The sequence below is a fragment of the Carettochelys insculpta genome, chromosome 3 (genome assembly GCF_033958435.1).
Source record: "Carettochelys insculpta isolate YL-2023 chromosome 3, ASM3395843v1, whole genome shotgun sequence".
Classification (NCBI taxonomy): Eukaryota; Metazoa; Chordata; order Testudines; family Carettochelyidae; genus Carettochelys; species Carettochelys insculpta.
The window spans coordinates 196,497,313-196,521,328 of NC_134139.1; the positions used below are offsets into that span (position 1 = coordinate 196,497,313).

The 24,016-nt window shown below is 44.1% G+C and overlaps 1 protein-coding gene across 1 annotated transcript in view; it reads left to right on the top strand.

The window, feature by feature from the left end:
* Positions 1 to 833: 833 nt before the first annotated feature.
* Positions 834 to 24,016, top strand: part of RCAN2 (regulator of calcineurin 2) — a 152,324-nt gene continuing 129,141 nt past the window's right edge. The window contains exons 1-2 of the mRNA XM_074991364.1: positions 834 to 936; positions 15,185 to 15,411. Of these exons, the coding sequence (XP_074847465.1) occupies positions 15,187 to 15,411 (225 nt within the window). The 5' untranslated portion in view covers positions 834 to 936; positions 15,185 to 15,186. The remainder of the gene's footprint in view (positions 937 to 15,184; positions 15,412 to 24,016) is intronic.

The following is a 24,016-nucleotide window of genomic DNA, read 5'->3' on the forward strand; positions in this document are numbered from 1 at the left end:
TATGCAAACCTGCACCTCATTTGCATTTCAATTTCCCTTATTTGCATATCTCTTTCAAAAAAGGAATGCAAGTGTAGGCCCAGCCAAAGGGAATACTAGCATAACACACACCATACCTAGGTGTGATTGACTGTCCCATGTAGTGGTACCTACACCACTTGACAGAATAAGTGTTCTCTGCAGCCGAAGCTAAGAGCCCACAGGCCTTTGGCTCAAGCTGTAGACGTGCCTGCACTAAGCTCCGGAGACCTACTGTGAACAGTAAGAGAGATAGCCATGCTAGTGTATAGTTTATCAAAACAAAAAAGCACGCCAGTAGCACTTTAAAGACTAAAAATAATGCATTAGGTGGTGAGCTCTCCTGGGATAGATCCCGCTTCTTCAGACCATAGCCATACCAGAACAGACTTAATATTTGCCTGTGGAGAGTTACAATAGCAGCGCCAGCAAGGGCTACAAGCAGTGCTTAATTGCTAGTAGAGCTTGCCAGGGCTTGGGGGGAGGCTCCAGCCTTGGCCCTTCTGGGCTTGCTGCCTCCCTTACGAAAATAAAAAATGCTTGAGCTCAGGCACCTCTTTCTCTATAAATCAAGCTCCGCGTCTACCCGCCACTGCGAACACAGAGCCCCAGAACCGGCGTTCCCCACCCGCTAGGGCCGCACAGACGTGCCCACGCTTGTGCAGCAAAGGGGCACCCACGTGTGGCGAGGCAGCGCTGGGGCGGGGGCAGGCTGGGTTGCTCGCGGCTGATTGGTGGCTTAGGCTGTGAGTGCGAGCCGCGGGGCGGGCTGATTGGGCCGGCGGCAGCCCTCCCTCTCCGCCCGGTTGCTAGTGGCGCCCTAGAGCCGCAAGCGGAGCTGAGGCGCGCGGGGTGCTTGGGCGGCTTAGTGGTGGAGGCGCTGCACCGGGTGCGGGGCGGAGAAGCGAGCCCCAGCAGGTAAGTGCAGGCACGTAGTGCCTCCTACGGTGCTACCGGGGACCCCACGCCGGGTGGCTATAGTAGGATTAACCGCTCCAGCCTAGCCCGTTACATAACCCCCGCGGGGTGCCTCCCAGGGGGCTGGGAAGGGTAGTTTACTGCTCTTCGCCTGTGTGGGGGGATGAAATCCTGCTTGTGCCCCTCTCCGGTAGTGGGGATGCTGCTGACGGGGGGGCAGGATCCCGGAGCAAGAAACGAACGGTGCCCCAGCGCTTGGGGGTCATGGTTTGGGCGGAGGGGATCAGCGATTGTCGTGTCATGCTCGGCTGGGGCACCCTCAGTGCCCCCGGACCCTGCCCGGTGCAGGGCTGCTCCTAGCCTCGGACGCTTCAGGTGCTCTGGGGAAAAAGCGCGTGTGGGGCGGGGAGGTAACGAAGGTCAAGGGAGACTCAGATCATTTTTGGCAGCGTCTGAGACCCTGTCCCTCCCCCAGTGCCCACACATCAAGCACTGCAAACCCCGCAGGATCCAATCAAGCTGGGCCCTTTGAAATTTTTGGGGGTAGATGGTAAGATCTTTGGGGCCTGGTCTTTTTGTGTGTTTTGTGAGGAATTGACTACAGTCTGGGTGTGTTGCAAATAAGGGGTAGGGTGTCTGGATAATGCAGAGATCTGGGAGCTTGCTCGGGAGTTGCGGAAGAAATTACTTACTTGGGGTAGAGGGAGTTTAGATTACATGGAGGAATTGACAGATGAAGGGTTGTCTGGTGTAGAGGTGCAGGGAGGTAAATATCACTTGGATAAAAGACTAAATATGGGAATGCTGAATGAGGGTCTGCTGTTCTGTATTAAACACCTTAGCTCACCTACAAATCCATGCAGATTAAGTGACGACAAACCTGTCCTGCCTCAGAATGTTCAAGTACAATGAAACCTGCACCACAGGACCCTCACAAACAGATTGCCCTGTTTTAAGAGGTGGCTGTAAAGAGATTCCGGTATGGTTTTATCTGACCTCTATTTAACTGCCTTCCCTGATCAGCAGCCAGTTTTCTCTTGGCTCCATAAGTAGTCCTCTAAGAAAGGTTCACTCCCCATCACCTTCCAAATTTCTGTGTGTGTTGTTTTCAGTAACTAGATTTAAAAATAAAAGTGACTGAGAGTTTGTTTCTATGAATTTGTTAACTGAATGTTGTTCACATTACAGTAAAATCTTTCATATCCAGCATTTTGTCATCTGAATCTCTCAAATAACCAGCATTTTAACCATAAGTAAATGTTAGTTATGTTTTCCATAAATGCGACGCTGCCTGAGGAGGGTGTGCATGGTTGGGATTCCAGCTTGCTCGAGGACGGCGGTGTTGGGCACTCTGTCCTTCCATGATATTCCAAGGATGCGCCTGAGGCAGTGCAAGTGGAAGACGTTCAGCCTCTTTTCCTGGCGGGCATACAGGGTCCAAGTCTCGCTGCCATAAAGGAGGGTGCTGAGGATGCAGGCTCTGTAGACTTGCATTTTGGTTTCCTTGCTACCCATCAGGCTTTGTTTGCAAGGTATCACATATGCACACCTTTGCATTCTCATGCAAATGACCTCTGGGAAACACATTCCTCCCAGCCTTCAGCAGCATTGAGTTCTTGCTGGCACATTCCTTACACTATAAATAAAATAAATAGTTTACTGCAGCTTTTTTTGCGTATTCATAGGAATTGCTCTGTGTAATAAATAAGCATTGTTCTTTTAAAATTACAGCTTTACTCCTAAGCAACTCTTTTGCTTCAGTAAACATACAAAACCAGTGAGAATAAACAATATGCGTTCACAGTAAATACATCATCATCCTTTGTGAGTCTGAGGTTTAAAACCATTATGCTGATGGGAAATACTTACAGGAACTGTAAACTAGGCTTCTGTTTTGTTCAGTAGGTGGTTACTAAGTAGGAAAGATGGCCACAGCTATTGTAAATCTGGCTCTGGTTTCTTCATTGTCATAAGAACTAGGGACAGGTCTTCCTCCGTTACCCCAGTTTGAGGTAGCTGGGCACTATCTATCTAATCCATTTTTATTCTATCTTCTTCTACCAAACACTGCACTTAGCTGAGTGGTTCTTGCTCACATGCTCATGAGCTACACAGTCTAGTTGCTGCATGTGGAATGGGAAGGAATTTTCCCCCGGGTCAGATAGGAAGTGCCTTTTGGGTGTTTCATTTTTCCCCCCTTCTGTTGCAGAATGGGGTGAGGATCATTTACCTGGAACATCTGGGTGTATCTCACATAATCATTTCCTTCCTAGTGAAGGGGCATTGAACGTTGGTGCATCTCAGCCCCTTCTGTTCTCTGTCTGTGGTATTCAGTAATCTAGTGCTGTATCCACTCCTGTGTGCTGTAATTGTATAGCCGAATTTTGTTATTGGGGTTAGTTTGCAGTTGCTGGGTAGTGCTGATGGCTTGTGATACGCAGGAATCAGTTAATGAACACCTTCTTAGCCTGACATTTATAGGTCTAATAATATGGGATCTAACTGTATACTGGATTTTGGTTTGTGTCCACCTGTATTCAGAGCACTTATGGTTGCGCTGATATGATTGTGCCTCATTTGTGAACTACTATTCACCAGTCATACTATCTGTAAAGTTTCTCCAGATTCTTATTTGTAATACCTTCAGTTTTAATTTCCTAACTATAATGAAAATATGATAGAAAAAAGATTGCCTAGATGGTTAACTTTCAGTAAGATTGTCTTGAAATTCTTTTCTTAAAAATATGGTTTATTTACCTTACCATTTTACCATGTATGTCTGCGTTAAGTGATGTGTGGACTCTGCACTCATGCTGCTCCCCTTAACTTAAAATTTGTTCTACTCATGTTGTCATGCCACATTCAGATTCCAGGGTGATGAATATCTCCCAAAGGTTCATTAAGCAAGGTGGATATTATTAGTCATATGTGGGTCTTTCTCTTTCTCTTAGTGGTGACGGTTGGAAAGAAATGTGTGAACTGGAGCCACCCATGAATATTAATACCCAAATAGTATACATCACAGGTGTCCAGAGTGAGGTCATTTGCACTGCAGTGGGAAGTGCCACGTGGGCAGTGTTTCTTGTATGTGGGTGTTTGTAAAAAATGTAGGCAATGGAAAGAGAAACAAAAGCTAATTGAACTCAGGTCTTAAAAATTAGTATAAATGAGTGTGCATAGCCCTGTGGATGTTAAAAACTCCCCAAAATTGTCCCAAAGGTTGATCTAAACTTAACATGAAAGGATTAGGGGAAGAAAGGATTTGCTTCACTGTTTTAAAGTACCACTTCCTTATTCTATAACTTTGTCACTTTATTAGAGGGAGACTGTATGTAGAATTTTTTTAAAGGTGTTAGCTCTCCAGGGAAGAATTTGAGTGCTCTCCATATTTAGACATTTTTGTTATCACTAGAGGAGTGATTTTTCAACCAGTATGCCATAAGCACTGTCCAAGTGTGCCATGAAATTTTGTCCATTTCCCCTCTCTGTGGCTCTTTGCAGAGCCAGCTCCAGTCAGGGGGCAAATTGACTCCTCTCTAGCTGGTACTCAAGCAGCAAGTCTGCCTGAGTCCCTACTGGCACAGAGTTGATCAGTTTCCTTCCATGGTGGCTCTTTTCAGAGCTGCCATGAGGTGAAATGCTGACCCTGCAGGAGCCTGTTTGTGCTGGGAGGCAGCTAAAATGCTATTTCCAAATCCAAAAGGGCAGGTGGGGAGCCTGCCCCCTGCTGTGGCAAAGGGGAAGGAGGGAGGGAGGGAGCCTCTTGGAGCTGGGACATGGTTTAAATGCCACATTCAAGCTCCAGCAGGCTGGAGAGGAGCCTGCCCTCTGGAGATGCTTCCCCTTCACCCCCTGACTTGTCTTTCTTTTTGCACACTGGCAAGCCCAGGTTTTCTACTAACCTGGTAAGTTGCTATTTACTTTACCTTGCATTTTGCTTTGCTTCAGTGAATATCGGTTATTCATCTCTTCAATTATTTAATAAAATTATATATTTAAAATATCAGTACAAATATTTAAATTCATAATGCAAAAAGATGAAATTCGGATGCCTGAACTGAATGCTGCATGAGGAACAGGTTTAGGGCTATGAATAATTAGGAATAGTTGAGTTGAGTAGATTTTGAAAAGATAGCATATTCTGTGCTGGATTTGAAACATTAATGCATTTGATCCTTGTTTAGCTTGTCGTATGCACTACTGTGTTGCAAACCTCTCTAGTAAGACCATAAATGTAGTAAATATAAGTGTGTGTGATGTTTATGATCAATCAATTTAGCTGAAAAAAGGTGGGGTGCCTTTGAATTGTCTCTTTGAAGTACACCATGCTGCTGAAAAAGTTGGGAATCAGTGCAGGGGGAGCAGATGTAGATCACAGGGAGATAATAGCCTGGATTGCTTCACAGTCTGCAGCAATCCATTCCTTTTGCATTTGGGGTTCAGTGTAGCTGTCTTTGCTTAGATAACAGATCCCCTGGAGTCAACAGAAGTGTTGCCATGGTAGGGGTTGCAGGATTGGAATTTTGGCCTAATAAACACACACACATGTTTTCCAGCATTGGTCTAACTCTGCTGCTATTGCAGTCAGTGGGAACTCCAGTAAGGCCAGTACTTAGGGGTCTGGGAAAATTCCCATTGACTTTAGTGAGAGCCAAGTTAGGCCAATGTTGAGTGCATCTGAAGATCTCAGAGATTGCTGAAATGTCTCTAGTGTCCTGGGACCAACCTGGTTACGACATTGCAAACAGTGCTATGAAAATCTCACATGTAGGGCCTGAAGCCAAAACTACCATTGACTTCAGTGGGAGCAGAAATGGGCCCCTTGCTCTTTGCTCATTCCTTTTGGTTTATTTTTGGTTTGTTTTCTTATTTTTCTCTGCTGTGGAAGTAATTTTCCCAGAAGGTTTATATTTATTTAGTATTATTTAGTCAGTTGCAATTTTGGTTATATTTAAATCTTCTTCATTAGTAGTATTTTGTTCCGTTATTCTATTTTTAGTTAAGTAGTTTGTCATGGCTGCCAGCATTAGTCAAAAAAAGAAAAGCTTCCTAGCAGTTTCAAGAGATCCTTAGTTGTATCTCAAAGATGTCCCTAAGGGACCTCTTAAAAACCATAAGACGAAAAAAAAAAAGCAATATCCCAGGAAATCCATTATTAGTTTCCAGAAAAAGAGTGTACAAATGGATGTGTAAATAGTGGCAGTTGAGGCACCAATTCTGCAAAAAACATGCTTAGGTCCATCCTCATTTAGTACAAACGTGCTTAACTGCTTTACTTCAGGGTCCAATTTCTTAGTAAGACATACAGGAAGGCCTTGCAGTTGCACAGTTTTGCTGCGATCCGTCGCTCCCTCTGTGCTGTGCTTCGCCATACTGTCCCGAGCACATGATTCAGCATGCTCATTCTTTCTCAGAGCTCCCTCACAGTCACATCAAGGCTGCTAATGGAACAGCCAGCCTTAATGGTTGTACCAGAAAGAACAGTGAGTGGTGCAGACAGTGGTCAACAGGCTAAGAAGCGGGGGAAAAAAAGGTGATGATGTTAATCCAGAAAGTTGAATTACTGGATAAACTGGCAGTGGTCATGTTGCAGCTTCAGAAGCTAGAGACTGTGTGGCATTAACGAGTCTACTGTGTGTTACATTTTAAAAGAGGAGCAAAACAAAAGGGATGCTGTTGCTGTAATGTTGTCATGGTGGGAAATTTTTAAAGAACTTAAAGAGCAAGGCTAAATAGCTTCCCATCACAATGTTTCTTTTATCGGAGGGGTAACCGTGTTAGTCTGGATCTGTAACAGCAACCAAGGGTCCTGTGGCACCTTACAGACTAACAGAAAAGTTTCGTGCATGAGCTTTCGTGAGCACAGACTCACTTCATCAGATGCTGGTCTTGGAAATGTTTCTTTGTGAACCTGCCCCATTACCCTCTCCTCCCAGAGGAACAATCAGATTCCCAGGCAGCGAGCTCAGAGAACTGTTTTGGGGGGTGAAAGTTGATTTCATTATCTTTGTGTTCCAGTTTAGTTGTTAATTCACTGCTTTTAAGTTAAATCTTGCTTGCTGATGGTTAAACAGCCAGCAATAAAATGTTCTTTGCAGGCAACCTGTTTGTGTTGCAAACACTTTCCCCTATATCTACACACCTATCTCATCGAGCTGGAAGAGACCTTCAGAGGTCATGGAGTCCAGTTCCCTGCATGTGCAGCAGGACCTATCGCCATCCCTGGCAGATTTTTTTTAAATATGTTTGTCCCCAGATCCCTAAATGGCCTCTTGAAGGATTAAACTCACAATTCTGGGTTTAGCAGGCTAATGCTCAAACCACCAAGCCATCCTTGTCCCCAATATGTGTAAATTTTGCCCTTTCTGGCTTTCTCTGGAACCATAACCCCTGCAAATGGAAAGGCCTTTTCTTAAATGTATTTTCAGTCTTTCGCTGCTTAGCAAGTTGTTCTCAGCTGTCCTGATGTTACAATGCCCCTAGTGGAAATTCCAGTAGAATTCATCAGTTGATTCTATTGGTTCCTGCTGACCTCTGCTGAGTTTTGCTGGAGAGCCATTGGTTCCAGGAACCATTAGACTATCCGAATGGTTAAATAGATTCACAACCTGGTTGCCAGAAAGAATCTGCCGAGAATTTTCAGCTAGGTGTCAGGAAAGTGAGGATTTTAGATGACGTATTTCATCTTGATGCTGAAGGCCATCACAGAGTCTCTGAACCCCTTTATCTGTGAGGAATCAGTGACCTGAGAGGGCAATAGGGGCCTTTGCATTACTTCACTTCAGCATTCTAGAGGTGGGATCTGTGTTGCCTTAGAATAGATCAACATGAAGCAGAACGTTGGGGTGCACACAAAGAGTGGCCAGGAGACTCCATACAAGAGCTGTGGAAGGGCAGTGGCCGCTTGTGTGATCAGTACACTTAAGGAGTGGTAGCAAGGGCTTGTACTATCATTTTGATGATTAGGAATGGGTCTAACACACTCATGGATGCACAAGTTGGTTTAACGCATTTGCGGTTTAACACACACACACACACACACACGCGCGCGCGCGTGCGCTCTGGCTTCATCTCTTGGGAATGACAGTTTAAATACCCAGAATTAAAACGAAAGGCCAAACCCAGCAGTGATGGGTAAAAGGATGCAAATTACATGTTGGTAAGGTGATTTAAAGGAGGCTCAATTACATATCAGGGAGTCAGAAGGTGAAACTTGGATTCAGACTTGCTACTGAACTTGACATAACATTTCAGACTCAGCTGGGCATGGATCATACAGTGAGATTTGCAAGTGTAGGCCCCAGTGCTCAATCCAGGGCTCAGTGACTTCAGTAAAATGCCAGGCATTAATATTCAGTGAATTCCATGATAAGATCACAGCATGCTTAAATCACATTAAATGAGAGGCTGTTTGACTCCTATTGTAATTCTGAATTATTAGTCAAGTATCTTCTTTTGTTATATTGTGTGCTTGTAAAAGCTTGTTTAAATAAAGCTAAATTGTGCCCCAAAAGTAATTTTTTAAAAGGTAGATGGTCTGATTCTCACTTACACTAATGCCCTATAATAGGGTGATCTTCCCTCAGGGCCAGAGAATCTAGATCATGCAGCGTAGCTGGATGATCAGAGCACTGGAAAGGGGTCAGGTGTTTGCTGCAAAGGGTTGAGATAGTCCAGGTGGTGCAGAAACTGGAAGTGAGAAACAGCTCTTGAACAGGAGAACAGCAAGGGGAAAAGGACTGGTAGGCCAAGAAACAGTTTTGTTTTGGTGTTTTGCCTAAGTTGTATTTCAAGGGGAAAAGGTTGTCCCAGAGGAAGAGCCTGAAAGATTCCAGGTGAGTCCTTCACTGTGTTAGGGGAGCAGGCTATCAGTCTTACAGCCTCCTGTTACCTTGTCAGAGCTGCACAAAGTGGTAGTGAATAAGTTTTGCCAGTAGCAGTGAAATGGGGTCTTGGTGTAAATCAGAATGTGGCTCAGTTACGATCTTTTAATCAATAAGCCTTCTTAAAACTAACCAGCTAGATGGACTTCAGTGATTTATAAGGAATTAACTGTCTTTTTGGGGGTGAGAGTGATGACACCAAGAAGGATAAGTGCCGGTTTGCTATTGTTAAATGTTTTCACAGAATTATTGGCAAGAGAGTGTTTCTGGAAGAGCTCTGTCTCAGGTGATAGATGGATTTAAATGGGTAAGTAAATACTGAAACAAAACAGATGTTTGATAACTACAAAATCTTTTAGTTATAAACATCATGACTTTATTCCTAGGGTTACACAGATAAGAAGAATCTGGAAGCATTGGCAACTTCTTTTGTTTACATAGAGACCAAGAAAGCTTAGATATGGAATAAGAGCTGCCAAGTCAAATCACATATGTGCATCCTAATTGTCTTATAAGTAACAGACTTGGCTGAAGCCAATCGGATGACATGCAAATCTCTGACAAAGTGGGTCTTTGCCCCCTGAAAGCTTATGCTCCAAAATATCTCTTAGTCTGTAATGTGCCACAGGACTTCTTGTTGTTTATGCAGATCCCTGTTTCTTGAGGACTTTTACTGAGCTAGCCCTGATTAATGTTTCAGAGACTTCCTGGTTGACATCCAGAAGGAGCCCTCACTTGTGATGCTGATAGACTCTAGTTGGCAGCAATTACTATCAAAGCTGCCACCTCAGGAGCTTCGTGCATAAAGCTCTATTACTTGAGCTAAAAGATATTCAATTAACCAGGTTTGTAGCAGCCTCATCAATCTCTAGCTGGCCTAACCCACCACTAAAGATGGACAGAGTGCCACACTAAGGAGGCATGTGTTACACAGTCATCAAGGATATTAGAGAGACAAGGTGGTAAAGGCCATATCTTTTATTGCAGGGGTGGAGAACCTATGGTCCATGGGTTGGATCCAGTTCAGTGCCTCATTCCATTTGGCTCATGGCAAGTCTGTGTGCTGTGGGATGGAAACTCCAAGCCTATCCCAGCAGCCCCCTAGGAATTCCATGTGCTACTTCTGCCCTTGGTGTTGACTCTGCAGCTCCCATTGGCTGGAACCATGAACTGTGGGGGTAGTGCCTGCAGGCAGGACAGTGTGCACTGCACAGAGCTGCCTAGCCCAAGTTCCTAGGAGCTGGATCTACCATCTGCTTCTGGGTGCAGTGCAGAGTCAGGGAAGACAGGGAGTCTGCCTTAGTTCCACTCTGCCACTGACCAGGAGCTACCTGAAGTAAGTGCTTTTCAGCTGGAGCTCACAGACTGAACCCCCTCCTGCATCACAACCCCCAGCCCTGAGCATGCTCCTGCACGGAAACTGCATTGGCCAAAGTGATGGGTCCCCTCCTACTCTCTGAACCCCTCATTCCCAGCCTCAACCCAGAACCTATACCCTGGAGTCCTCAACCCCTGTTGCACCCCCATTCCTTTCCCTAAGCCAAAGCCCTGTGCACCCTGAACCCCTCATTTCTGGTTCCACCCTGAGCTTTGAGTGTCCTACTGGACTGCGTATGGCCTGTAACTGATTTTTTTTTCTCTGCGGGTCAATTGCCCCTAATAAAATGGGGTGAGGAACTTTTCTTCTTTAGACCAACTTCTGGTGCAGAGAGACAAGCTTGTGGGCAGACACTGAGCTTTACAACAACATTGTATACAATAATTAGGATGTTTGTATGCTTGTGGGAAGACTACTGTGTATACATGAACTTCTCACCCTGTCCTGGACAGCAGATGCTGTTATCCCGCTGCCAAATAGCAGCCAATATCAGAGCCATGCAGACTGGCTTCTTAGTGGCTTAGATTTTGGATATATGTGTAAGTTGTTTCATTTATAGCACCAGTCCTGGAATAGAGGTGCTTCCAAACATGCAGGACATTTTCTCAGAAATTTCAACCCAACACTGACTTCCAGTTCCCAGAGACCTACTCCAGCTTAGCATTTACTCCAGTCAGAGGCTAAGGCAGACTCTTACTGCTGCTCATACAACTTCTGCATAGAACCTTGCACAACAAAACTAACTACTGCACTCGTCTTTCTAAGACTGAACACTGTCTTACTCAGTCTTCTAAGTTCTTTTGCTCTTTGTGCAACAACATCACTCAGTGGTACCTGATCTAAATATAATCCTTTCCATGGAACTTGCTTTTATTGTTAACTAAAATAATAACAGAAACTAAAGAGCTTTCTCCCCAACCTTGGCTGTTCTTAAGATTTCCTTTCAGGATCTGTATCGTCTGTTTGTTGATCCTTTTGCTTGAGAGACCCTCTTAAATTGGTATTAATTGGATACAGCTTCTCTAACCTTAGAGGGACTCAGAAAAATTATCTTTGCACATCTCTGTGCACAGTTCATATGCCTGACATCAGGATGACTCAGTAGAAGAGGGGCTTAGGATTTGACATCATGCTATAATTACATTTGATTTTTTTTTTTTTTTTTTTTTTTGCTCCCTTACAGGGCCACCTCCCTGCACGCAACATCCCTGTGGAAACTACAGCAATAGCATGCATGGAACAGTAATACTAGGAAAGTATTTAATCTATTTTTAGCTGCCTTTTAATGTAGTTTAGCACCTGTATAATATGGACAGCCAAGGCCCTGTGACCAGCCAGCTCTCTACAGACCATTGGCAAAGGGTATGCTGGTCAATACACCAGGTTTGGTACCACTGGGCACTACTCAGGGCATACATTCCAAAGGCTGTCTAGACTAGCCCCCAACTTTGAAGGGGGCATGCTAATTAGGGTGTTGGGAGATGACAGATAAAGTGCTGCGGTGCATATGCAGCACTTCATTAGGCTAAATCTCCCTCATGGCAACTTCGAAGGGTCAAACTTTGAAGTGCTGGCTTGTGTGTAGCTGCGGGTCAGCTGTGGGTAGTTCCAAGTACTTTACAGGGACTTTAGAGTAGTGCAGGCACTTTGAAGTACCCGTGGCTGACCCACAGCTACACACAAGCCAGCACTTTGGAGTTGCCGTGAGGGAGATTTAACCTAATGAAGTGCTGCATATACACCACAGCACTTCATTAGTCATCTCCCAACACCTTAGTTAGCATGCCCCCTTTGCAGTTGGGGGCTAGTTTAGACACAGCCAAAGTGTCGCTGCCTGACCACGGTAGAACTGTGTATGTTCATAGCCAAGTGTCCTGGAAGGGTAATTAGCTTGGATCCTCACAGTTTACACTGAGGGTAATTGTACAGTGCACACTCATTATGTATGCAGAGTACAACATATATTTCCTCCACTCTCCCCCAGTAGCATGGGTACAAATACCAGGATGGATGGTGAGCACCAGTTAGGCAAGTAAAAACACTCCTGAACCCTGGGGGTATGTGCCCTACATGCCTCTCAACTTACCCAAGCAATGCCTCCCTTTCCATGCTGCTGTTTGTGGCAGCCTAATGTCCTACTGCCACTGCCTCCACATTCATGGTGATTTCTTTGCTGCAGAGTAAAGGGCCAGCAGTTCCCTGCTGCAGGAGTCCTCCTGTGTAACAGGGAAAAATTATAGATTGTGAGGGCTACTTAAGATTCTTTTTCTTGATTACTCATGTTCCCACCAGTGGCTACTTTTGTGCTGTCTTTTAATGTAAGCTAGGTGTATGCTATGCAAGCCAGTGGCGTTATACATAGGGTATAGTTATGGCAGATGGGGCCTGGAGGATTCATGTCACGTACTGAGATTGTTGTTTCTAAATATACCAGTGGAGCTGCACAGAGTACCACCCTGAGCAGAATTTAGGAAAAGAGTTTTAATTGTAGCAGTATTTACAAACATTAAAAGGAACAGCAGGTAGTATACAAGAATATAAGGCAAATCAGAAACAGCTGAACAAACTATGTGAATGTAGCTCTCTAACCACTTCCTTCCCAAAAGATAAATGTGCTCCAACACTTGTGTATAATTGTCTTCAGTAATCTGGAGCGTCTAATCATATTCATTTCCATGTTTCCTCTTGGGGTTTGAAGCAAAGTCGCCTTCTCAGGTATATTTCCCTTCCCCCTTGTTCACAAAACTCATTTTAAAGAAGTGTTAATGAGTGTAGAACAACAGAGCATACATTGAACAGCAATCCTTAACTTCTACTGCTCTTTATTTTGTACGGAGACAGTAAAATCACAGGGTGCTGTCTTAGCTAAATGCACTGTTCTTTCAACTGCAAGCGCTGACTCAGTGGGTGCACCAGGGCTGAAGCACCTGTGGGGGAAGATTAGTGGGTGTTCAGCACTTCCCTGCAATCAATTTTTTTTCCCTTCCTCCAAATGCCTCTCACCTAGTGGTGGCCCTGCTGACCCACTCCACCTGCTGCCTTGTGCCTGCCATGGAATAGGGAGCAGGACAAGGCACATTCGTGGGAGGAGGTGAGGTGGAGGTAGGGATTTGGGGAAAGGGATAGAATGAGGGTGGACCCAGGGTGGGAAGAGGTGGGGTAGGGACTTGGAGGAAGGGGTAGAATGGGGTCTGGTGGGGTATTGAGCACACCCTGCTAGAGGGGAAGTAACTGCCTAGCTATAATATTCTGATATATTGTCCTTTCTACAAAATCTTATTTTTTGAGGAGGTTTAACTCTTGTAATTTGACTTGCAGTTTAGAATGATCAGAGAACTTTCATTTTTAAATCAATTTAGAAAACCTGTCTTTTGCAGGGGTGCGGGTGAGAGAGAGAGAGACATTGTCAGAGGCTAGCGCACTGAAGTTTTGCATCTTGCTGGCTACAATCCGGACTACAATGCATCATCATTGAGTTCCCTCTTATGGCGGAGTTTTTCCATGACCCAGTCACAGGATCATCCATTTTTGAGAGGACTTTATTCATGCCTTTCTTTTCAAGGCCCATCATGGCCTATCCTTACCCTCAGCTCTTGTTCTGTATGGGGAGGTTGACTCCCACATCTGACTGGCTGCTGAGGCTAGCCTCAATCTGCCTCAATCTTTCAATTGTTAAATTTTCAAGTAAACAGCTTTTATGCTTTCTCCCAAGTTGCCCACATGCTCTGGAGAAGTTCCTTGTGAAAATCCAGAAGGCTACTTCACTGTTCTCCTTTAAATCCTTCCTTTAAACTCCTCTTTGCCATGATGCCTACAAAAAACTTGACAATAGTTAGACTGCTGGTGTGCTGAGACCACAGTTCAGCATGCCAGCTAGTGTTGTCTTATTGCTTTCTTGAACTCCTCTATCAATTTCTCTGTATTCATCTGTTGTGTCTTGACTTGTACTATAAACTCCTTGGTGCAAGAACTGTCCTTTTGTTATCCGTTTGTACAACACCTAGCAGCATGTACTATGGCTGCGAGGTGCAATGATAATGTATATTTTAAGAGTGTGTCAAACTTCTAAACGTTTTCTAGAGTTCAGCATGGTTTTAATACATAATTGGGCCTTTTAGGCTACTAGTCAATATTTTCATTAATTACATGAGTAACAGAATGGAGAGTATGCTTGTACAATTTGCAGATGACACCAAGCGGGGGTGGGGGAGGGAAAGAGTGCAAGCTCTTTGCAAGACAAGGTTAAAATTGAAAATGATCTTGATAAACGAGAGAAGCCAGCGTCACGCTTCAGGAAAAATATGGACAAATTGGAGACAGTCCATGGGAAAGCAACAAAAATAATATGTTTAAAAAATGTGACCTATGAGCAAAGGTTAAAAACTGTGCATATTTAGTCCTGAGGGTAGACATTTGAGCAGGAAAGCTGGTAAGGATCTTCAAATATGTTAATGACTGTTTCTACAGTGGATAGTGATAGAGTGGTTATGGAGAACAATGGAGGTAGGACAAGAAGTAATGGGCTTAATCTGCAGTAAGGGGGATTAGGTAAGATACTAGAAAAATCTTTCTACCTATAACTATTGTTAAACAATTCCTCTACTAAATGAAGGGAGGTTGTGGAATTCCCTTCAAAGAAGATTGTCTAACTTGTTCTTAAATACCTCCAATCAGGGATGGCCTAGGAATACTTGGTCCTGACTAAGTGTGTGGGGTGGACTAGATGACTTCTTGAGGTCCCTTCTGCCCCTTCATTTTATGAGTTTATAGTGTAGAAATAGCCCTAAAACTTTGGTTCGAACATCACTGAAGTTGATGGTAGAGTTTCCAGTGACAGTTTTTGATTGCATTGCTATTTAATCAAAGTGGCTTTAAAATTGAGCTTGATTTCAAGTCTGTCTTCCAGGACTAAGAAATCCTGGAGTGATTTGTGTGTGTAGTGTAAAATCCTTATAGACTAATGGTCATCTTTTTTCCATACCATTAGGAATGAGGGGCGAATCATATTTCCTTGGAACGCAAGGCCATGGTCACTATGGCTGTATTCCAGAGGATGGGGCACTTTTCCTACTCTACTCTGTTGGCAGAGACAAGGATATAAAGAGATGTTTTGCAGAGGAAGATTTTCATGAAATAACTGATTTCAATGATCTCCCAAACTCTCTCTTCGCTTGTAACGTTCACCAGTCTGTGTTTGAAGGAGAGGACAGTAAGGTATAGTTTTACTTTTCCACTTGCGTATGAAGTATGGAAAGTATTTGCTAACATTTGAATGTTGAAATGCCTATTTTTACTTATATGAAAACTTTTCTTTTTAAATGTTTATCATGTATGAGGAAGTTGGAGTCCTGACTTCAGGAGGCTTCTTTGGGAAAAGAACAATGGTCTCCTTCAATATTTGACTTAGTTATTTACATAAAACTTACTGTTAGTTGCAGTGCACAGAAAGGGGTTGGGTTTGTTAATGTTGTGCAAATCTCACCAAATGTGTGGGCACATGTATCATAGCAACCATCGCTGCAGACATGGTGGAGGTGGCAAGTGCAACATGTGAAAGAACGTTTCTGCTGTTCATTGGTAACACATTACTGTGATGTTACTGCCTGTCCTGTATTGCTCACAAATGTTTTAAAATCTGATCTGAAGCAACTTCTCACCTGGGAAAGTGGAAAAAGATTCCTCCCCCTTCCCTTTTGGTTTCATTTTTGCTGATCTTCAACTATGCTAGTTATGTGGAAACTTGAAAATATTTGTATTACTATAATTAGGCTTAAAATCTGAACTGGAACCCTTAAAATGCTGATGGCTGAGCAGCAGGATTTGTAGTTGGGGAAAAGGTTTATGCAGGAGGTGTGTGATTCTTGTTTCTGAGGAAACAGGTTGGGGTAGTATTAGATGGTGGCTGGTTTTAAAATTAAACTGATACTGTTCTGTAATTATCTGGGATTAGGCTTGCCTGGCTGCTGCAGGGACGTCCAGCCACGTAGTTAGGGTTGCTGAGTAGCTAGACGTAAGCTCTTTTTTCTGGATGGAGAGTGTGACAAGTTGGCTCCAGTGAACGCCGGTTTTCATTAGAACCCCCTGAAGAGGCACCTGGACAAAGGGCAGGACTAAAGCTTATTTAGGATGGATAACAGAGTCTGGAGGTGTGTGAGGTAGGGGGGGTATGGCTTTAGTAGGGGAACCATATTTCCGTATGCCAAATATGGGGTGGTTGTCCTGCGGAAGGGCTGGGGGCAGGTTTCACCAGCTGTCCCATGCCGCCGGGCTCTGGCAACGCTGCAGGGATGCTCCCTGGCAACAGTGGTGGCTGCCCTCTGCGGGTTGCTGAGGTTCCTGACTGCCCCACTCCCCTGGGTGCTGGCAGTGGGGCTGCCAGCTTTAAGGGAAGCTCACCAGCTATGGAAGGGAGGCTGCCCCACCTCTCAGGGCACTGGCAATGGGGCTGTCCTCCCACAGGAGAGCTCCGTGGCTGTCCCATGTCTTGGGGTGCATCAGCAGTGCTGCCGTCCTGTGGGAGAACTTCCCAACTGCAAGGGCTCCTTGGCTGTGGAGATGGCTGCCCTCTAGGATAGGGAGGCAGCTACATGGGAGGTTGTCCTGCAGTGGGGATTGGGCTACCTCTCCACAGTGGTCTCCCTGGCTACTGCCCAGAACTGTTGGGGAACCAGGTCCCCCTTAAAATCCTAAGGGGGTGGAAACACAGTACCCTACCCCCTCAACATACCCATTGTACCTCTATAGTAGGGTCCCTGGCTCCTCTCTTGCTGCTGCCTGTACTGGCTGGTCGGTAGGTGCTGTCTGGCAAGCTCCTGATTGATTTTACTTGCAGCTGTGCTGAGTTGGGGAAAGGCCAGCTCAGCAGAGGGAGTGAATATGAGGGACAACTAGCTTTGTTTTTCGAGGAGAGAAAAAAAAAAAAAAAGGGACGTTTGCCTAAAATATGGGACCATCCCAGTGTCACAAGTTATTTACTTGTTCCCATAATATAAGAACTGGAGGACACCAAATGAAATTAATGGGTAGTAGGTTCAAAACTAATAAAAGAAAATTTTTCTTCACACAGCGCACAGTCAACCTGTGGAACTCCTTGCTGGAGGAGGCTGTGAAAGCCAGCACTCTAAAGTTTAAAATAGAGCTTGATAAATTTTTGGAGGTTAGGTCCATAAATGCCTATTAGCCAAGGGTAAAGTATGGTGCCCCTAGCCTTTAGTCAAGGGCTGGAGACGGGAGGAGAAAAATTGCTTGATCATTGTCTTCCGTTCACCTCCTCTGGGGCACCTGGCACTGGCCAATGTCGGCAGACAGGATGCTGGGCTGGATGGACCTTTGGTCTGACCCAGTATGGCCGTTCTTATGTTCGTATGATTGTCTTGCTCCCAGGCTAGAGCACCAACAGCACAAAAGTTTACACAGAAGTAGGCTTCTAGCTAAAGGCACAGACCAGTGTTCTTGGTTGAGGTTCTGCAAGTGTAATTACTTGTGCATAGCTTTACTTTTAGTTTGGGGGTGGTCTTTTTGTACTTCTTTTTTTCAAGGCAAAGATGTCTTGTGTGTATCCGCTGTAAATAACACGGAGTAGGAAGGAATATTGCGACTCTGCACCATAAAGAAAATGATCTGCTGTGCAATTCCAAACTCTGCTTACTGCTAGCAGCCAGATTGGCACTAAAGTGATCAGCAATCTGCTAGCCTGAAATAATAACCTTTGGAGTATTGTGCAATTATAGATCCTAATAGAGGGGTAGCTGCAACACAAGCTACCCATGCCATGCTCAGCTGAGAGGTGTTGCCAATTGGTCCATCATGGCTTATTGAATCTTTGCAGCTGACTTGCGCTGCAAGGGTTTTGTCCTGTCTGCTCTCTTGAGATGCAGATGATGGGGATTCATTGCTCTTTAACTTGGGTGAAGATCACATTGTGGGATTTTTGGCTCATGAACTCCTAAATCCATTTTGAAAATGAAAATTAAGCTAAAAACAACAATGCCTAAATATCTTTAAAAACCCCAGCTTTGATTTTGGGGGGAGTTAAGAGCACACAGTATGTTGCACGATTGGCATGTTAGTTTACTTGGTTCTGGCAGCATAAAAGAGGTGGAAGCAAATGTGGATCTTTGGGTAGAATCTTTAGAGAAATTCATTTTTCTGAAATCATAAGCAGCCTCTCCCAGTAGCTTCCTTTAGAGACACTGAGGCAACTTGCTCAATTTCTGTTTTGGAGTTGGACTATTACATTGTTTAGTGATTTCCAAGACCAGCATCTGATGAAGTGAGTCTGTGCTCACGAAAGCTCATGCTCAAAACTTTTCTTAGTCTATAAGGTGCCACAGGACCCTTCATTGCTGTTACAGATCCAGACTAACACGGCTACCCCTCTGATACTTGATTGTTTAGCTGATGGCTTAGTTAGTTTAAAAAAATGGTGGTTATGTAACTGAGGTAAGGGCCAGCAATTGCTGAAGATGTGCAAGCATAATGAGTATATCTTCAGAAAAGTGAAGCTTTGGAGCTAAATGTTCTGATACGATGTATGCATTTAGTGAGACTGGGTGTGTACATCCATAGATAACAATGGATTATTAAGGAGTTCTGCCTACAGGCAAGTAGCGACTCTCCTTTTATTTCACAGTCTGTATGTGAAACTAAATAGAATTACAGTACAGCTTCTAAGTAACAGAAATGTGGACTAAGGGACCTGATTTCCCTAGAACAAATACTTGTGTTCCCAGCTTTTTTGGTTTCATAATCCTTTTCTATTATTAACTACTACAACAGGATAAGAACGCGTGATTTCAGTATAGAATCTTGTACATTTACTAGGCTAAAGTAACTGTTGGTTGACTTTGGTATTTTAGTAAATGCCACTAATGATCTGAGATCTGGCAGTATCACTTTTAAATCAAATTTATACCAATATCACAGTGGTCTGCTCTGAAAACCACACCGATACAAATTTTATACCTATGTTATGTGCATTAAGTTTTATGTGTTTTACAGACAGAGTAAGGACTTTGCAATAATTTTGTATTAGTTTTGCTAACTTTTAACACACCTTTTTTTTATGGAGGTGGAGGGTGTCCAGTACAGATGGGTTCTTACAAAATAATAGAGCCAGAGGGAGTTGTTAGAGTAAATTATTGTTTTGATCGGTTTGTGAATTTGCAGCCTAAATATTTTTGTTTAAAATTAAATTTAGTTTTAGGTGCAAATGGCATATCATAATTTTAGCCTTTTAGGGTCACACCAACACTTTTTTTTTTTTTTTAAACTTCATTATATACACCTGATGTTTTTTATCCTAGATCTGAAGGCACTTGCGACAAACTGTATTTCTAGGCACTTGTTATTTTGGAAGATTTCTTCCATAAAGTAAAACAAACCAAATGGAAAGATTAATATGTATTTCTTTATCCAGAGATCTCTTTCCCATAACCTGTCACAAGGTAGTTGTGTGTAAATTTGAAAAAAAACAAAAAACTTAAGTTGTAACTACCAATAATTCAGATAGCATGTTCCTACCTCAAAATGGAAATTAATAGTATCTTCATTTTTTCTTTCTCTTATCTATCCACCTTAGATTTTTTTTTTTTTTTTTGGTTCTTTCTTTTTTTCTGCATTTCTCCCTTCTGTTCTTTCTTGGCTCAGGGAAGTTTCTTCCAGTTTAGTTAAATGTGACCTAAATTTTTGGGTCTGTATTATGCTGAGGACTACAGACAAATGATGCCGGGCTGAGAGAATGGCTAACTGTAAAGCCATGCTGGGACCATTGGTCTTGATGACAATATCCTTTGACATAGCCCCTTTAGAGTGAGGTCGTCTTTTTCTGATTGTGAAATCACCACTGCTTCTCTTGCTGTCAGCTCTCTCCATGTCATGAGGAGACCTTGTGGATGCTAGAGCAGAACAGGCCTTTCTGATCTGTAGATCCACCTCGGAGAAGCGACTGCTTGCTCAGTGACACAGACTGTAAGTGCACAAAGTTCTCCTCCATGAATGTCTGCACTACTGAAACTGAGGAGCCTTTGGCTCAGAACTAATTCCTGACTCCCAAAAATAATTTGAAAATTAAAGAAACCTGAATACTGGGGGAAAAATATATTTCCTGAGAACTAGTTCCTGGGGATGGATGGGTAGGGAAGGGGCATTCAACATGTATGTTCTGACAATTTCCGTGGCTAGCCTATGCGTAGACAATGTCATGCTTTTTATATGAAATATAAACTAGCAGTAAACCTTATGCAATCTGATTAGAAGAGGTAGAGCTTGGGGAAAGGAACAAAAGCACAGAGAGGTGAAGAGAGTTGCCCAAGGTCACTCAGCAGATCAGTTGCAAAGCTAGGAACAGAGCTTAGGTCTTCTGATTCCCAGTCACTGCTCCACCCATTTGCTTTTTGTATTTTTGTATTACAAGCCTTTTGTAGCAGACTGTCTTTTTTTATTCTCTGATTGTGCAGTGACCAGCTTAAATAAGCCATGAGATCTTACCTAATTTTTTTTTTCTTTGCAGCCTGTCCTGAGGGAAGGGGAGCCTCAGGCAATGCTCCCCCTGCAGAGCTTCATACGTTGCCCCCATCATGCCAGCCTGGCTGGGGTTACCTGGGGCAGGGTGTGGGTGGCGGTTGGCAGATGGCGGCATTGGCAGCAGCAGCAGCTGCAATGGGCCACCTCCCTATCCCAGCCTCTCTCCTACGTACACTCATCACATAGTCCTCCACTGAGCCCTGCTTCTCCGTGGCTGGCTGGGTGCGGAGGCCTCCTGGCCGCCGCCGCAGAGGAACATGGCTCAGCAGGATGAAGGGCCATGGTGAAGTAGTCTGTTGCTCACTCCATGTGGTGAGTGCAGGGTTTGAGGGGAGGTGACCCCCTGTGGCTGCTGCTGCTGTTGTCTGCCCGCATCCTGCCACAGGTAATCCTCCATCCTCCCATCCATAACACAGCTGGGACAGCTGCTGCCGAGACCCCAAAAGTACGGGGTCTAGGGCAGCTGCTCCACCTCGTATTTGCATGGAGGCATTTTGCTACTGGAAAACGAATGAGAAGGAATAACAATATTCTGAAGCCCTGGGAAATGACACGCAGCCTAAGTAGTTGCTTTAAGTCACTGCTCACTTGCGATAAACTGATGGGACTACTTGTGAGTGAGATTGGGTAGAAGTGGGCCTGTTATTTCTGGCTGCTAGAATAGCTGAATGAGAGGAGCTGCTTCTTTCCTGTCTCTGATAAGGAAGCTGTGCTATGAAGCCAAAGGGCATGACTTTGATTACTTTTTAAGTATGTGTGTTGCTTTTAATGCAGCTAATTGGTCTGTGTGACATAGAGCTTTCCACTCCCTGATCTTTCTGTTTAGTACAAGAGCATTTCTTTGTACTGTGTATATTAGTGTTTTCCTTGTAAACCCCTCCTCTGTGGGAATTCTGTAACTTGACTCTGCAACTCCCTTCAGGCTGAAGTGGGAAAAATATCCTGTTAGATTGAAGCAGATATTTATTCTCTTTTGCTGAGATGCTTTAGAGTTGTACTTTAATAAGTTTCAGGATGTACTTACATACCAACCTTGGGGGTGCCTTAGTAATGTAAGATGGACGGAGAAGAGATGGACACTTTTTTCTTTTAGGTGAAGTCATTGGAAAAACTACACATCTGCTACTTCTCTCGCTCACGCTGGTGTAAATCAGGAGTGGTGCTCTCAAGGGGGAATGGAGTAACCTGATGGGGAAAAGCTAGTGTGAGAAGAGAATTGGGTCCTGTAGGTTTAGGTCATTCTGGCATAGCTGGTTGCTGAACTATAGCTCAGGTCACATTACAGGTTTGTCTTTCACAGTTTTATTTCATGGCAGTGAGAGAGAAAAGTGTTTTTCATCCCTGAATCAGTCCTGAGAGCCATACAGGAACTAACAGCAGGTGTTTTGCTTCCTCCTCAGTTCAGTAATTCTGGTCTGTGACTGGAGAGTAGGTTTTGGGGTGGTAAATAACAATTTCAATTTAAAATAAATATCCCAAACTGTAATAGGGGTGTGTGGTAGGGGGTGGGGCGGGTTGGGGTAGAAAGAAGACTCCAGCAGAGCTGCTGATGCAGGACTGTAGCTTTCAGTGGCATGGTTATAATTTTGGGAGAGCAGTAGAGTAGACCCATGACTTCTGTATAGGTTGTGTTCCTGGGCAGCCATGCATAAAGCAGATTTTGTGTAAGTTGGAACTGGGTGGGGGAGGGGTGCTGCAGCCTTTGGGTCCCCTGGTCCTGGTTGTGCCTGGCTCCCTGCTCTTGTGAGTGGCAGGGAGCCCAGAGCCAGGCACAGCAGCACTTCTCTGTTTCCTGACTCCCGGGAGTGGTGGGGAGCCAGGAACCAGGTGTCAGTCTGGCTCCTGACTTCCCTCTGCTTATAGAAGGTGGCAAACTAACCAGTGGAGCAACCTTGGGCACTTCCCTGGCTTCTGCAAGCAGAGAGGAGCTGGGAGCCAGGCTGCTGCTTGGTTTCTAACTCCCCACCACTCTCGGGAGCCAGGAAACTGACCAGCACAGCAGCGCTGGTTGCTTTCCCAGCTCCCGCAGGTGGAGTGGAGCAGAGCCAGGAGCCAGGCTGCCACCTGGTTCCCGGCTCCTCGCTATTCACAATTTTGTCTTGCATTATTGCAGGAAACACAAGTTGAAATTGTGTAAGTCAGTGGTCTGCTTTATCGGAAACAGCTCGTAGTTTCATGTTACTTTTCCAATTTAAGATTTTTCAGCTTTACTATTACATTGAGCACTATCCTACTTTCGTTAGACTGTGATCTGGTTGGTGATTTCTGTAGCAATAGGATTGGGGTCATTATCAGCACAGCCTTCAAGAGAATATAAATGTTTTATGTAGTCTGAGTATCTCCAGGACCAGTCAGATGGGGAAGCGAGGGGCAGCAGGAGGGCAGAGCCATTTGGGCTTGGCCTCAAGCTCCAAAAGTGGCTTCACATTTAGATACCAGTTAATTTTTGGCATTTGATGAGTTTCACAACTTGTTTTTAAGAGCATCCATCAATAATTTCTGTATTTTCACAGAGAAAAGTTAGAAAAGCACTTGTTAAATAAAAAATATTCAAATTGTCTTTTTTTGGTGCCTTGTTTTGTTTTCATGCATCATCTTTTTTTTTATTATTATTATTATTATTATTATTATTATTATGGCAAGGAGCCTCTAAAGCTGCAAGGGGAGTGTGCTTCTCTGGACCTTGGAGAGGGCCTGAGTGTGTCAATCTGTAGAATATCTGTTTCAATCTACACAAGGTCATGTTTTAAGTGACCTCTTTTGCCCAGGAGAGGATGTCTGTATTCACATATGGTGCTGATCCTGCCAAGATTTAAACATGTGTTTTATGCATGGTAAGTAAGTCCTGTTGACTTTGGTGATAGGTAAAGCTGAGTTTTTATGTAAGTAAATGTTTAATAAGCAAAAATAATATTTATTTATTAGGTACCTGAATTCATTTTGTTGGCAAAATAAACCTCTACAACTACTATCAATACGCAGTTTGCATTGAAATGCAATGAACTGCTATATTGCCTCTTTGTGTTGTGTAACAACCATAACATTCATTCGGAACCAAAACAGGCAGTTATTTTGCCCTTCTGATAAGGGCCACGCCTATGCTGCTGGAAGATTGACTCATTCAGGGTTGATCTTCAGTGGATAGGTTAGCACACCTAGTGGGTGCATGCTAAATCAGACTATCAGGGCTCTACTTTCGACCCTGGTACTCTTCGTTGTTGCAGGGCTGCCAAAGCGAACCTCAGTTCAAGTCTTCATGATCTTTGGCCAGGTTTACACTAGGCCAAAAAGTCGA